We start from the raw sequence: 16,572 nt of genomic DNA, 5'->3' as shown, positions 1-16,572 counted from the left end.
TTTACAACATTTATTAACTCATGTAGTCAACATGTATTGATTGAATGCCTACTGTGTGCCAGGGACTGTTGAAGTTGCTGGTGCTATTTATAGTCAAGTTCTGTCATAACTTTGATTAACAGCAACTCTTTTGAGGTTTTGAAAATTAACTTTAGAGAGAAACTCTAAAAAGAATATTTTTCAACATTTTGTGTTTCTCATTCTTGCAACAAATCCCTTCAGGAAAATAGAACAGGGTTCAATAATGTATTATCATCTTACTCACCAAATTAGTCTAAATCAGGTTGCTGACTGTAAACCCACTCTCCAAAGCAATCTCCAAAACATAAGACTTACTCTTTTATTTTTAAAAAATTTAAATAGCCTAGACCGGTTTGGCTCAGTGGATGGAGCGTCGGCCTGCGGACTGAAAGGTCCCGGGTTCGATTCCGGTCAAGGGCATGTGCCTGGGTTGCGGGCACATCCCCAGTGGGAGATGTGCAGGAGGCAGCTGGTCGATGTTTCTCTCTCATCGATGTTTCTAACTATCTCTCTCTCCCTTCCTCTCTGTAAAAAATCAATAAAATATATTTTTAAAAAATTTAAATATACTTTTATTGATTTCAGAGAGGAAGGGAGAAGGAGAGAGAGATAAAAACATCAATGATGAGAAAGAATCCTTGATCAGCTGCCTCCTACATGCCCCCCATTGGGGATCGAGCCCACAACCCAGGTATGTGCCCTGACTGGAATCAAACCATGACCTCTTGGTTCATAGGTCGAGGCTCAACCACTGAGCCACTGAGCCATGCTTGGCTTGGGCTAAGAATTTATTTAAATCAGAAGTTTTTCTTCTACAACAGCTCCAGTATTCCATCCCTTCATGGAAAATAGGTACCCCCAGAATGATGTACACAGACTTCTATCTAGACCAGTGGTTCTCAACCTTGGCTGCACATTAGAATCACCTGGGAATCTTTTTAAAATCCTGATTTCTGGGCCCCATCCTCCGGAAATTCTGTTTCTTTGTTATGGGGTGAGGCCACAACATTAGTAACAAAGAAACAGAATTTCCGGAGGATGAGGCCCAGAAATCAGGATTTTAAAAAGATTCCCAGGTGATTCTAATGTGCAGCCAAGGTTGAGAACCACTGCTGTAGACCCTGCTAGTTTGCAAATTAACCGCTGAGCGAGACCAGGAGCACCTGGCTGACTTCTGCTTGCCCACAGACACGTGAGTGGAGCTAAAGCTGTTAACGGTTCCCCCAATCAGAGAGTGAGCGCCCGGGAGCACGTGGGCCCAGGGGAAAGCGGGCTGGGAAGCACGTGGGGCCGCAAAGAAAAAGGCTCCTGGGTTCAGGCAGACACAGACTTCGGACACCGCTGCTCGGTGCCCACCGCGTTATTTTTCATGATGTTGTGATTTTTCCCAGACACGGTAAGGACCAGAGATGGAGAGCCTTTTATGCAAGTGAGAGCCCCAACACTCATTCCCTCGGTGTGGGGGAGAGCCAGCTACTTGCGAGTGCTAACAGGGGTTTTGTGTTTCCACAGGTTACGGTTTTGTGGATTTTGACAGTCCCGCAGCCGCCCAGAAAGCGGTAGCGTCTCTCAAGGCCAATGGGGTGCAGGCACAGATGGCCAAGGTAAGACTGGGTGTTTTTAGGTTGTTTGCTTTGTGATCATATATATTTCTCCATCGCAGGCAGCTGAATCCGAATTGCAGTTTGCAACAATTTGGATGGTATTTCCTTGGTAGGGAAAAGAAGGAACCCTACAGTAAGTTTGGCTTAGAAGACTCTGGCTGGTTTATTTGTGTTTTTTTTCGAGTATGTTTATTTGTGTGCTCTTTTGTTATGGTAACGTCACTGGTGACTTAAGGGCACTTTGGGGTGCTCTGGTTTGCCTGAAAAAGGTAGTGGGGGTCCTAATTAAAACTTTATGACAGTAAAAAAAAAAAAAGGTAGTGGGTGTGTGTTTGTGTTTGTCGTGGACTTTCAGCAGGAAATAGTGTTGGAGTAGTCCAGTACGCAGCTAGTTGTCTTTGATAAACAGTGTGAGAAAAATTGCTGTCTCATGTTGGGGAGAGCTGATTGCTGAATGATGATGATGTTTCATCTGTGTAAGGAACTGAAGTTAACCAAAGGGTTTGTTGTCTGTGTGGCTAGAATTTCACGTTGGCCTTTGTAGAGTTTAGCTAGATTATAATTTCCTAGGTTTTAATAATTTTCAACACTCATTTATTGGTATGTAGAACAAATAGTCTGGGACTTCCTATCTGAAATGATAATGCATTTTTATATTCAAGAAAATAAATAAAACAAAATATAATAGTTTTGTATCCTGATCACAGTGATGGTAATAAGGATCTACAGGTGTGATAAAATGACACAAAACTATACACACATATTGTACTAATATCAATTTCTTGGTTTTGATATTGTACTATTATTACATAATATGTAATATTGGGGAAACAGGGTGAGAGGTACATGGGATTCTCTATCAGTGGTTCTCAATCTGTGGGTCGCGACCCCTTTGGTGGTTGAACGACCCTTTCACAGGGGTCGCCTAAGACCATCCTGCATATCAGATATTTATATTATGTTTCATAACAGTAGCAACATTACAGTTATGAAGTAGCAATGAAAATAATGTTATGGTTGGGTCGCAACATGAGGAACTGTATTTAAAGGGCCAGAAGGTTGAGAACCACTGCTCTATACATTCTTTCCAAAGTCTGTAAATCTGTATTTCCAACGAAATTTTTTAAAAATTTTATGACAAAGATGTTTGGTACATATTTACTTCAAAATAATTGTCATTTTGTATTTGTTTTACATGCAACTTAAGTTTTAAAATATTTTTTCTGATTATTACTGTTTGAGTTTGTTTAGCTCTAATTCTCAAAAGTTAGGTAGAAGAGCTAGCAGATCTTGAAATGCATTTATGTCATATGCATGTATACACATACTCTTAATTATTGACATAACAGCTGAGTGATATAATGACAGAGTCATCAAATTTTCAGTCATTGGAATTTTGTTAGGATGGCTAGCATTCACTGAGAACATTTTGCATTTTTAAGTTCAGATAACTAGACTTGGGATATTTGGTTTTCTTCATCTTCGGTTGTCTTCTAGCAAACTGATACCATCAATATCTGTTAACCTTCTGTTGTGGGTCACTTCACATATAGATTACTTTGATAGACTCATTGCTCTTTATGACTCATTAATTGTTTTCAAGGCAATATAAATTAGAGTTTGAATTCTTTCAGCTGTGTAATGTATTCCTCATCTGGATTATGCGTGGAAGCTTTGAATTTGGTCACAAGCTAAGATTGATGAAGTTAATATTCGCAATTAATAAGAAAATTATGTACATGTCTTGGTTTAAAACTTACTTGGCAAAGAATTAAGTTACTTGGTGACTTAAGCAGTGACTTACACCTAGAAAACAAGTGATAAAACTGTAGGTGTTAGGCATATGCAAAATTGGGACCTAAAGGAAACACTTATTTACAAGAAATTTACAAATTCTTATAAAAATTGTATATTTGATCAATTTTATTGATAAGCTACCAAATTTTGGAAATTACTATTTTGTGACAATTTAGAAATAATGAATACAGTGTGTATAATCTCCAGTTTTCAAATGGTCTGAGAATACATATGTGGTACTTATTGGATCAACAGAAAAAGAAAGTTGCCATTAATTTTATAACTACCAAGGAGCCATTGTGAATATTTCCCCTCTTTTTCTCAGGATTCTACTGCACAAGAACTCTATTCATTCTCATTCTCATTCTCTCTCTCTCTTTTCCCCTCTCCTCTCTTTCACACACAGACACACACCCATCTCCATCACTGACATCTCAGCTAAGCAGGAAATTATCAAAGAGAAAATATTTTAAGGAGTCTCTAAGAAAATTATTTAGGAGAGCTAGCATTTTGGTTCTTAGCTCATGCCCAATGTACACAGTAAGGAGGTTCCACCTGGAATGTTTAAAGACACGCACTTTCTTTTATTTCATTATTTTATTTTACTTCTAGAGTTGCTGAAAGATTTCTACTTTACCAGTTATGCTGTCTGTGGAATAAATTCTTCTTCCCCTTTTTTCTCACAAACTTTGATCCAGAGCTTTAGATCCACATCTGCCTACTGGAAAACTTTCAGCAGTAAATGACTTTGTAATTTAACTACCCAGAAGCAAATAAATAGCCTCCCTTTGACAATGAAATGGAACAAGCTTGACCACCTGTATTAGCAGATTTCTCACTGAGCTATTGGATTTCATGGCGCTTTTTTTTCCCCCTTTGTCCTGGTGAAAGCTATTATTTATTATCATATAAACCTGCAGTCTGCAGGGTGTGTGAAACTGCACTATATTTTTTTGCCATTTAAGTGTCCAGTGAATTGCCTCCTGCATCCTTGTTCTTATCAATATCCTACTATGCAGGCTGTGATGGATACACCTCCTGGATTTTAAAGCAAAAATGCTGCAAATAATCTAGGTTCCCAATAGGAGCCTAGAGTGAACATGAAACCTTCCAAGTGAATCACTTTATTTAGCTAACTTATTCCAATGTGTGCATATGAAAAATTCAACCAATTTGTCAACAAATAGGAATTAAATAATAAATCATCCAGTAAGTGGTAATTGATTAATAATGTATAACCATTAACATGGACTAACATTTTCTGTATACTTGCTGTTCTGCCAAAAACGGTTTTGAGGGATCAAAGGATGTGTTTCTTTTAGGAGAGCAGATATAGAATATGTTAGTAATACATAGTGGTTAAGAGCATAGGTTTGGAGGGAGGGAAACTTGGCCTTGAATACTGGCTCAGACACCACCTGGCTCTATGACCTTGGCCAAGTTACTTAAATATCTCTGAAAGTCTCTAATAATACCTACATTATGGGACTACTGTGAGAATTAATTTTTAAAAACACACAAAGAATTTTGCATAGTACTTACATTATACCAAAATTCAATAAATGTTATTCAGTAAATGTTGTTATGCATTAAATTCACATTTGTTGCTGAACATTCTATCATATATGCCTTAAGTGTTATGTTATTACAAAACAGTTTTTGAGGACTATAATAAGTATTATCAATTAGTAAACATTTTTCTTGCCTGCTAAGTGCCAGGCACTTTATTAGGTGTTAGAGAATCAAGACTGAATTAACTTCTTCCTTTTTCTGAATTTTTAAAATTTAACCTTTCTCCTTGGATTGCTACAGCTCTGGGTTGAGAATATTGGCTGTTACTATTCTTGCCAAGTATACAGAAAACGTTCATCCATGTTAATTGTTATACATTATTAATCAATTATCACTTACTGGATGATTTATTGTTTAATTCCTATTTGTTGACAAATTGGTATTTAGAAGAAGTCATTGGCTAAATAACATGTCTCTGTACCTTAAAAAGAAGAGAGCTAAGAAATCCAGCTAACAATAGCCTAACCTTTTAAGTGTTTATCTTACTTATGAATAAGACAGCCATAGATCTGCAGTTCAGGGAAAATGCTTTGGGGTAATATCAAAATCAAGGCTGCTTTACCATTCTTTATTAGTGGCTTTCATCCATACATATCATATGTTGCTTTCTAAACATATCATATGTTGCTCCAGCTGTTGTATCTCCAGTTTTGCCAGTACTTAAAACTTACATAATTTTATTAACCAATGTCACCCCAATCCATTGAATAAAAATATAAAAAAGAAAGAAAAGGACAAAAGGCTCAAGAACCATTCTGGCTGATTCTGTCATTTTAAAAGCTTTCCCAGAATTCTAACTCAGGAACTTGTGTTCACCTACCAACGTGCAAAGCTGAGTCATGGATTTCTCTTAGCTGCAAGAGAGTCTGTAATGATGAATAATTTAGTTTCTTTGCCTCTAGTACAGAAAAGTAAGAGTAGTCTATCTTTTGGGCTATTAAACATCAATAACACCATTCTTCCCATTTATACATCCTGGGTGGCATGCACTCATTCCTTCCCTTGGGGAGCCTACTATAACACCTCACCCTCTAATCACATCTAGTGATGCCATCATTTCCAACATGCCCAGACATGGATGCCCTTATGGTTTAGCAGCCAATATGTTTATAAGACAGGTTATCTGAAATCCCATAATTTTGAATCGTAGAGAAACAACAGGATACATGAAACTAAAGGAAGACTGCTATTTAGGAACGGAGAGAATGGGAAACAAATGGAAATCACTGATTGCTTATTTGATGTACATATCAAATACTGTTGGGTAGGAATAGAATTCCCTTGCCCATTACCCCCATTGCCTCATTGAGGCCTCACTGGAGAACTGTACAGCTTTAGAATCTGAGTTTTCTTGGATGTAACTTTCTAGGTCCTAGAAGTATTCTATATATTGAATAGTTATCAGTTATTACCCGCAAAGCCTTGAACTCTCTCAAATGTAGCAGGCCTCCTTATTTGCTTTCTGTCAGTTCCAAAGAGAAGTAAAAACAAAAACAAAAACATGTCTCTTTCTAGAGGAAAGGCCCACAGAGGAGTCCCCCTCTTTACAGGGCCTTTATAGAAAGTTTTGTCAGGTCTACTACTAGGACTGTCATTCTAATTACCAAAGGTGATTCACCACACCATAGGATATTGTAGAATAGATCAAACTTAAGTGATTATAAAAAAGAGACCACATGTTTGAGAGAATGTCAAGTACATCAGGGATAATATAAAAACACATGTCAACTAGGGCAGAGAACCAGATTGGGACCAGAGAAAGGAATTCTCTCCTATAAATCAATGACTATAATAGTAGTTCTCCTTGTAAAAAAAAAAAAAAAATCAAAATGAGTGGATTTTTTTTCACTTGATATTGTAAGAAATAAAAAGTGAAAAATCAATGAATATATGACAATAAATTCTGTTAATTATAAAATATATCACCTCAGTGGTTAATGCATAACCCTAACAGTTATATTCTAGTGGTAGAAATTTCATTAATGAAGGATGGGCCTAATACACAGATTATTCTAGAAAAAATTTTTTTAAAAGTTCAACCACTATCCCCATGATGTGGCTTGTTGTCTACCAAAGCTACTTTTTGCAATGCAGTACCATGTGCCAGGCTTTGTCAACCAGACTCTTATGGTCTAATGCAGTGGTTCTCAACCTTCTGGCCCTTTAAATACAGTTCCTCATGTTGTGACCCAACCATAAAATTATTTTCGTTGCTACTTCATAACTAATGTTGCTACTGTTATAAATAATAATATAAATATCTGATATGCAGGATGGTCTTAGGTGACCCCTGTGAAAGGGTCGTTCGACTGCCAAAGGAGTCGCAACCCACAGGTTGAGAACCAGTGGTCTAATGCAATATTTACAGTCTCTGCTTTTATGATTCCTGGGTATATGAGAGTAAACAGGCTATCTTGTGTTCATGTGTCACTACAATGGGGTGGGGCCTACCAGTAAACCAGCCAAACAGGGAAGCTTCTCAAAGGTTCTCATGTAGGAAAGAGAGAGACATTATTCAAGGGCAACTTCAGTGGATGATAGGAAAGATACTGCTTTCTGAGGTCAGGTGGGAGACTCAATCAATACATGATGTAATGATGGATAAGTGCTATCTTCAGATTCTAATATATCAAGAGTAATGTTCAGGTATTTTTCTTTTCCAAGAAGATAAAAAGATCAGAGAAGCCTATATACTATTATTTATATACACTCAAAAATACCAGTATTTCCCAGGCAGGTGAGAGCTATCGCCTTAGGTTGGAATTTTTTTTTTTTTATTCTCCTACTTTCTTAACTCACGTTGAAGGCCTACTGTGTAACAAGATTATTCTACTGTCAGGGCAGGCATCTCCCTCCATCCCTCCCTCCATCCCTCCCTCCTTCCCTCCCTCCCTCCCTCCCTTCCTTCCTCTCTCCCTTCTCTATAAGCATGTCCTGAGGTGAAAATTTAAAAATAGATTATTCTACATTCTAAAGATACTAGAAGCTCATTGCATGAAGATTCGCGCAATAGGCCTTCCTTCCCCTGGCTGCCAGCACCGGTTTTCCTCTGGCACCTGGGACCCAGGCCTTTGGTCCAGCCACAGTGGAGAAGCCAAGCTTCTTCAGTCTTCAGTCTTCACTCCAGCTGGAGCCTTCAATCTTCGCTCTGTGTCTGTGTATGCAAATTATCCGCCATATTTGTTGGGTTAATTTACATAGTCACTCTGATTGGCTGGTGGGCGTAGTGGAGTGACACCAATTTGCATGTTTCTCTTTTATTAGTGTAGATGGCATTGAACTGAACAGAGTTTTATGATCACATTCTACTAGTGCAGCGGTTCTCAACCTGTGGGTCGCGACCCCTTTGGCGGCTGAACTACCCTTTCACAGGGGTCGCCTAAGACCATCCTGCATATCAGATATTTACATTATGATTCATAACAGTAGCAACATTACAGTTATGAAGTAGCAACGGAAATAATTTTATCGTTGGGTCACAACATGAGGAACTGTATTTAAAGGGCCAGAAGGTTGAGAACCACTGTACTAGTGGAAGGCAGACAATAAACAAATTGATATGTTAGGTGATAAGAAGTGGTTCAAAGACAAAGCAGGATGGGGATACTAAATACATAGAAGATGAGGATGGAGATAGAAGGTTGAGCCGGGATGCATTTTAGATAGAGTGGTCAGGGAGTCTCTCTGATGAAGTGACATTTGAACAGAAATCAAAAAGAAATTATGAAAGTAAACTATAATATGTCTAAGAGATTATTATGAAAAATGTATTTGGTCATTCAAAATAGAGCAGACTTTTTAGTGAGCTAAATGTTTAGGTTGTGTTATATCTTTATCTGTACTTTCTTCTTAGTAATAGGAGGTATGCCACCATCACTTACCCCTTTATTTTATGTGGGGGTTTTCTTGTTTCCAGTCATTCTAATGGTGCATTTCTCTGAGTACATTTTTTCATATGAGCTAAATCTTAATTGAGTCAGTAAATACTTTCTTTCAATATTTAACTGCAAATTATGCTGTTCTATTCTATTGCTGGATGTAAAGATATGACAAGATACATATACCGCTGTTGTGGAATGCACATTAAATAACTAATTCCAAAGAATGGCAGTTCAATGTTGGTTTTAACAGTTCATTACTCTTGATGACTGATGCCATGTAATGAAAACCTTGCTATCTCATTTTCTAAAATGAATGTTTGTGTCACGTGCTCCTGTTGAACATATTTTGAACAGAACATCTCTAACAAACACCAAGTATTATTTTCCTCGTGACTGAGATTTTTGAAGTTGTCAATAAAAGCAATACTAGTGGTTGGTCATTTATGTACCTGTAAAATGTTTGTGAAAGTCTGCTTTGTTGAACTCTGTCAACTTGGCTCTTTTTTCTTCTGATCTGATTGGGCAATGCAAGGATTCAAACCCTAATACTGAAATTGTCAGGAAGTCTTAATCCTTTTTGTTAATTATTTGACATTTCTGAAGCAGAGTCTTCTGAACTTATATTTGTATTAGCTTCTGCCAAATGATTTACTTTATCTGAGTGAGTACCACTTGATGTGAGTACCACTCTACTGCAAGGACTCCCCTGTTTCCTCTTAAGTGAAATAGTGGGTATGTACTCTAATACAATTTGCTGTTTTCCTAGCATTTGACAAAAACAAAAATCAACAAAACACTCACCTTAATTTGTGTCATAAATTGGAGACTCTATCGAGTGACGAGATACTTTTTTTACCCTAGGGCAGCGGTTCTCAACCTGTGGGTCGCGACCCCTTTGGGGGTCAAACGACCTTCACAGGGGTCGCCTAAGACCATTGGAAAACACATATATAATTACATATTGTTTTTGTGATTAATCACTATGCTTTAACTATGTTTAATTTGTAACAATGAAATTGAGGGTCACCACAACATGAGGAACTGTATTAAAGGGTCTTGGCATTAGAAAGGTTGAGAACCACTGCCCTAGGGTATGTGTGTAATACAAGTTTTCTTCAATTTGCAATAAATATCAACTCTTTCATCTTGCCTCTCTGAAGGGAATGCATCCACAGGCAGATCTCAATCAGTATCTCATTTCTTGATATACCATGGAGAAATCTCATAATGAACAGTCTTCATTCATGTCTTTAATAATTTGTTCTTAAAGTTGAAAGCAGATCCTTTCTCTGGTCACCATTGTTGTAAAGTGAGGGGACCTAATTATAAGCATCACTTTGTCACATGTAGATTATAATCCCATTGAAAATAGAAAAAGAAGTTGTAGTGTTTGTATTGAGCATGTTATCAGGATAATTCTGGCTTAGTAAAATGACTTGAGTGTTCTCTTGCCTCTTCAAGTTTTTGGAAGAGTTGAGAAAGGCTGGTGTTAATTTTTCTTTGAATGTTTGATAGAACTCGCCAAGGGATCATCTGGTCCTGAGATTTTCTGTGTTGAGAAGTTTTTGATTACTGATTCAATATTCTTACTAGTAATTAGTTGGTCTTTTTAAATTTTCTATTTTATTTAAGATTCAATCTTGGTAGGTTCTGTGTTTTTCACAATTTATCCATTTCTTCTAGGTGATCCAATGTATTGACATATAATTATTTATAGTAGTATCTTATGATCCCCACTTATATTTTTGTAAATCCTATTTCATTTAGGATTTTATTTATTTGAGACTTCTCTTCTTTTTTCTTAGTTTAGCTACATATTTGTCATTTGTTTAGCTTTTCAAAAACCAGCTTTTAGTTTCATTGATCTTTCTTTATTGTTTTTTCTGGTCTTCATTTCATTTATATATGCTCTGATCTTTGTTATTCCTTTCCTTGTACTAACTCTGGGATTATTTTGTTCTTTTTCTATTTCCCTGGAGTGTAAAGTTAGATTGTTTGCTTAAGATCTTTCTTTTTTCTTAATGTATGTGTTTGCCATAAACTTCTCTCTTAGAACTGTTTTTGTTGATTCCAATAAATTTCAGTATGTGATATTTCCATTTTTGTTTGCTGCAAAGGTCTTTTAATTTCCCTTTTAATTTCTTTCTTTGTCCCATTGGTTGTTCAGTGATGTATTGTTTAATTTCCACATATTTGTGAATTTTCCAGTTTTCCTTCTGTTATTAATTTCTAGTTTCATAACTTTGTGGTTGGGAAAGATATTTGGTATGATTCAATCTTCTTAAATTAGACTTATTTTGTGATCAGTCATATGATCTATCCTGGAGAATGTTTTGTGTGCACTTGAAGAATATATATTCCATTACTGTTGGATGGAATGTTCTATATATGTCTGATAGGTCCATTTGACAGAAGAATTACAGATAGAGAATGTTATTATATCTTAGATGGAGAAAATGGTCCATGAATTAATGTTTAAAATGTGCAATTTTGGCAATCAAGGTTCACCTCAGCATTTGCTAGCGCACAGGAAACCACCTCATGGCTTATAATGTCCAAGAAATTAGTAACTCATGCATATGTAAATGCTCCATTTCCAGCCAAATGATTTATTTAACTGATGGCTGGATCTTTTATAGGGACTGTTAGCACAGTGGAATAGTAAGGCTTTATAAACCAGACTGCATGCTAATCCATGTTATACTCCAATGGAAGAATTTAACCATAATATACAATACACTGGAAAATTATATACCTAGAATGTCAAGATATTAAAGTCGCCAACATTCTAGATTGCAAAAGGATCTTTTCATTTTAACACTATTATTGTCATATTTTTCTCATAACACTGTTAATTAGTTTAGTATTCTGTAAAAATGAATTGTGAATATCTTTTAGTTGTGAGAAAGATACTAAATCAGATGTCACTTTGCTTAATGTCCTATTCCTATCTGTTAATTTTGTCAGTGATAGTGTTGATTATTTATAATTCATTGCTTGCATTCATTGATTTTCTATAGAGCATCAGGCAGCCTTGTGCTATGCTTTCACATTCTGTCTCATTGAATCCTCCCACCCTTCTCCTCCTATTCACTTTTCACATATCCTTCAAGGAACAGTTCAAATGGCAGTTCCTTTTGAAAATCTTAATGACATCCCTGTCTAGGTCATGCTGCTCTTTTTATATGGTCTCATAGGATCTTGTTCAGTTTTCTAGAATCTATCTTCATAATTAGTAACTTAAATTTTATATTAAAGGCAATTATATTCTATCCCTCTCCCACTCTAAAGTGTAATAGTTATAAGTGCGAAGACTCTAATGCTTCCTGCCACCACTGTATACTGTACCTTCCAAACCAAGCAGAGTGTCTGCCAAGCGGGTAGCAGGTAATAATAAATATTTGTTGAATGAAAGAACTCTCTTGGCGGTTATTATTGTTCCAGTTTTACAAATGAAGAAATTAAAGCACAAAAAGTTTAACTTAGTCAAGGTCATACAGACAACTAGATGTCAGGATCTCATCTTATGTCTGATTCCGAAGCCATTATTATATGAGTTATTGACTAGGACAGTGGAAGCACTGTAAAATGTTTCTATAACAAAACTGAACTTTACTAAGTGTTTGCCATTTCTCTGTACAATCTTTAGAGCAGTGGTTCTCAGCCAGAGGTAATGCCCTCCTCCCCCAGGGACTATCTGGCAATGTCTGAAGACATTTTTAATGATCACATTGCTGGGAAAGGTGCAACTGGCATCTTATGATGCATGAAAGAGTCCTCCCGTGCTATGTTGGTCGGTTCAGCTACCTACCTTCCTTCCTTCATTGATTTACTCAACATATATGTATAGGGTACCTAGTATGAGGAGAACCAATGGTGGATAAAATACAATTACAGATCAAAATAAATTCACAGTCCATAGGAATGTACATACAAGTAAATAAGTAATTGTTATACATGGTGAACAGTTAATCAGCGATGTTTCCACTTGTCAGCACATAGTGGAGACAATATATTTCACCTGGGATATTCAGGAATCTTTTCCAGGAGGTAGTGGCATCTAAGCCAATATCTGAAAGATACTTTAGAGCACTGGTTCTCAACTGCAATATCTAGAAACATATTTGGTTGTCACAACTGGGGGAAGGTAGAGGCCAGGGTAGCTGCTAAACACCCTACAATACAAAGAGTAGCACCTCACCCAAGTCAGACACACACGACACAAGGAATTATTTGGTCTAAAAGTCAATAATGTTGAGGTTGAGAAACCTTATTTCTTTTTATTGAATTTATCGGGGTGACATTGGTTAATAAAATTATATAGGTTTTAGTATACAATTCTGTAATTCATCATGTGTATATTGTATTATGTGTTTACCACCCCAAGTCAAGTCCCCTTCCATCACCATTTATCGCCTTTTAACCTATAGAGAAACCCTATTTTAGAATGAGTATTCCAGGCCATGTAATGTCATCAATGCATTTTAACTCACTTTGGTTGTCCTTGATTACTACTTTTATAAGTTGCATATGTAGATAGATACCTACCTTTCTACTATGTATTATGTTGCATCTTATAAGTGATAGAAAACTATAGGATGACTTATTGGAAACTAACATTTTAATACGCAGTGGTTCTCAACCTTCCTAATGCCACAACCCTTTAATACAGTTTCTCATGTTGTGGTGACCCTCAACCATGAAATTATTTTCATTGCTACTTCATAACTGTAATTTTGCTACTGTTATGAATCATAATGTAAATATCTGATATGCAGGATGTATTTTCAGGGGTCGCGACCCACAGGTTGAGAACCGCTGTATAACATATCATACTTAATAATAATTGATCATACCTTTTTCTTTTTGAATTTCTTTCACAGTTCAATCTTAAGCCTTTATACCACTTCCATTTTTCAGTATAGTCCTATGACCTACTCACCTTGGGGCCATAGTTCATGCCTGGTTCATCTTTATCTTTACCTTATGGTAATGTTGAGGTTGAGAAACCTTATTTCTTTTTATTGAATTTATCGGGGTGACATTGGTTAATAAAATTATATAGGTTTTAGTATACAATTCTGTAATTCATCATGTGTATATCGTATTGCTCATCGTGGGCTTCCAAGAAGTTAATACTCTTGCAGAGACTGAACAATTAATTCCACTGAAAAATAGAAACCAACTGATTAAATACTTATTGTACTGCAGTCCCTTCAAATGAGCCCAGATAATAAATTTTTGATGATTGAAATTTCTTTCCATTAGAGTTCTGAAATCCTATCTGATTAAGCTTCTTCTCGATCATTTACTGTGAATATTAGAACTTTTCAGGAAATGCCTCTGTTCCCTTTTTCTTTCAAGATCCATTTTAGTAGATAGAGAACATTAGTTTCCCTTCAGGGGTAGACCAATAGAGTATTGGAAATTTGACTGGAATTTGTCTACCAGCATGTCTTTTGAAAAAGGGTAGAAAATAATGATAAATGAAAAACTCAGGTTCTTTTGGAAGTATTTTTGTATTTTGGGCTATGCTGACATACCCCCCCCCCAAAAAAAATAAGCAGAAATAAACCTTATAATGACTCTTTTAATGTTTCTAGTTTATTCTTTCCCTTTCTCTCCCTTTCTCTCTATGCATACACTACATCTATACCATAGCTAGTTTTTATAACTTGTATTGAAGATTATGGTGCTATTCCTTCTCTAAATATTTAACTGTAACATTTATATTCTGCTTATGTTTTTGTAAATTGTTTATCCTCATTTACTTTTGTTTATTTGCAATCCAAAAAAACAAGTTATGGACTAAGTGGAGCATCTGTGCAAAATATAAATTCTTAAAGAAAAATACTAAAAGTACTTCACATGTTGAAATGTTAACATTGACCCAAGAGTGCAAAGATCCATACACCAGTGTAATGATGTACTGTGCTTTAATATAGGCAAGTCCCCATCTCCAAACTATTCTATACTTCAATCAGCAGAATAATATGTGTAATGTTACAGGAATTCCTTTGAGTTTTCCAGAATCCTAAAGGCAGTGAATTCATAAATGCTCTATGTTACTCTACACACTGATGATTCCAGAATACAGTGTGGATAGGGGAACCATCTATGTACTTCTTGTACTTCATGGCAGACCCTTGTGGAAGAGAAAATGAGGCTGAGACTGGATACAGATAACAAGGGTTATTCAAGAAGAATATAGAGAAAGTAGAAATTGGAGATGATAGAACATTGCTTCACAAGGATGAACCAGTAAGAATAAAGCATGGAGATCTATTATACTTGGTTTGCAGTTCGGATTCTATGGTATTGAATATTCTCCCAATTCCAATTTTAATGGATGGGCATAATGCATGATGTCCAGTGTACAGGCTTTGATGATCTATGTCTTTTATGCTAATACTGCTACCATGCCCATTGCACTTCCAAGGATGTTGAAGTAACTAGTGAGGAGCTGGTCTGCTGTAGCAGTTTTTGTGTTACAAGGTCTTCTGCTGTCTCTCTTTTTTTAAAAAATGTTTATTGATTTTTTTTACAGAGAGGAAGGGAGAAGGATAGAGAGTTAGAAACATCAATGAGAGAGAAACATCGATCAGCTGCCTCCTGCACACCCCCTACTGGGGATGTGCCCGCAACCAAGGTATATGCCCTTGACCAGAATCGAACCTGGGGCCCTTCAGTCCTCAGGCCGACGCTCTATCCACTGAGCAAAACCAGTTAGGACTGCTGTCTCCTTTTTTTCTGGTTTTGTTAATATATAAAACAACATAGGTTTCCTTTTTGCTTTGTGGCAGTGTGTAGGTTTCTCGGGAGTTACTAGTTTTGGTGAAACTCAGTTTACAATATACAATAATTTGCCTTTCTTGGGAAATAGTTGTGTTGAATCATGCATCAATACTACTAGGTTGTGAAATAAATATCTGTGTCTGATATCTTTGGGTTGCATAATGATAAATTAGGTCAAGGATGACTGTCTTTTCTCACTTCTGATTTTTGCTCAACACGAACTCAGTGGTGTTAGGCAGCATTCCTTTTGGCTGGTCCTGCAACTGATGGTTAAAGACTATATTGGAATCTGATTCACATCAAAGTGTATGTAAATGCATGAGGATCAGTACTTGGATTACAAGCTGATAGACATTCTGGCCATGCCATTTGCACACCAAAGGATTTTGTTCCCAAGGGTTTTTAAGTGTATTTAACTTCTTTTGAACCTCAACATAAGCCTTACTAGACCCCAGAGGATTTCAGTAGCACATAGAATTTCGCCTCAGAGCTGGAGTGGGTTGCTCATATTATAGGAATCTTTTCTCAAGTACAAAGCATCCATGTGAAGCTGCCGTGTGTAATTTCTTATAAGAACTGGGGTTGATTTTATGAGCAGAACACATGACTGTATTTTTTTTGTATGCAGTGTAAAATCACAACCAGGCGTAAGTGGACCTGAGAAAAAACAACAGCCAGAGTAAACACATCTGTTTCTGAGTTTTTCTGTACTATTCCTTTTCTATTTGTTTATTCACTCTTTCATCTTCTAGAGCTCACGTGCAGACAAATGTTGCTGATGTCAGTGTTTAAGGAAAAATACATGAGAGAAAACATTCTACCCATCATATGTTATTTTTTTCTTTAAATCGCGGTGGTGGGGACTCAACTATATCAATTTAGGGCTAAGTTATTCATGTAAA

General features: G+C 36.5%; 1 protein-coding gene across 12 annotated transcripts in view; it reads left to right on the top strand.

The window, feature by feature from the left end:
* RBMS3 (RNA binding motif single stranded interacting protein 3) overlaps positions 1-16,572 on the top strand; it is a 1,176,852-nt gene that overhangs the window by 825,848 nt on the left and 334,432 nt on the right. For all 12 annotated transcript variants that reach the window (XM_070433276.1, XM_070433282.1, XM_070433277.1 and 9 more), the window contains one exon: positions 1,534-1,625. In XM_070433276.1, the coding sequence (XP_070289377.1) occupies positions 1,534-1,625 (92 nt within the window). The remainder of the gene's footprint in view (positions 1-1,533; positions 1,626-16,572) is intronic.

The sequence above is a fragment of the Myotis yumanensis genome, unplaced genomic scaffold, assembly GCF_028538775.1.
Source record: "Myotis yumanensis isolate MYYU_CA2020_CCGP unplaced genomic scaffold, mMyoYum1.0.hap1 SCAF_14, whole genome shotgun sequence".
Taxonomy (NCBI): domain Eukaryota; kingdom Metazoa; phylum Chordata; class Mammalia; order Chiroptera; family Vespertilionidae; genus Myotis; species Myotis yumanensis.
This window is presented reverse-complemented; position numbering and strand designations above follow the sequence as displayed.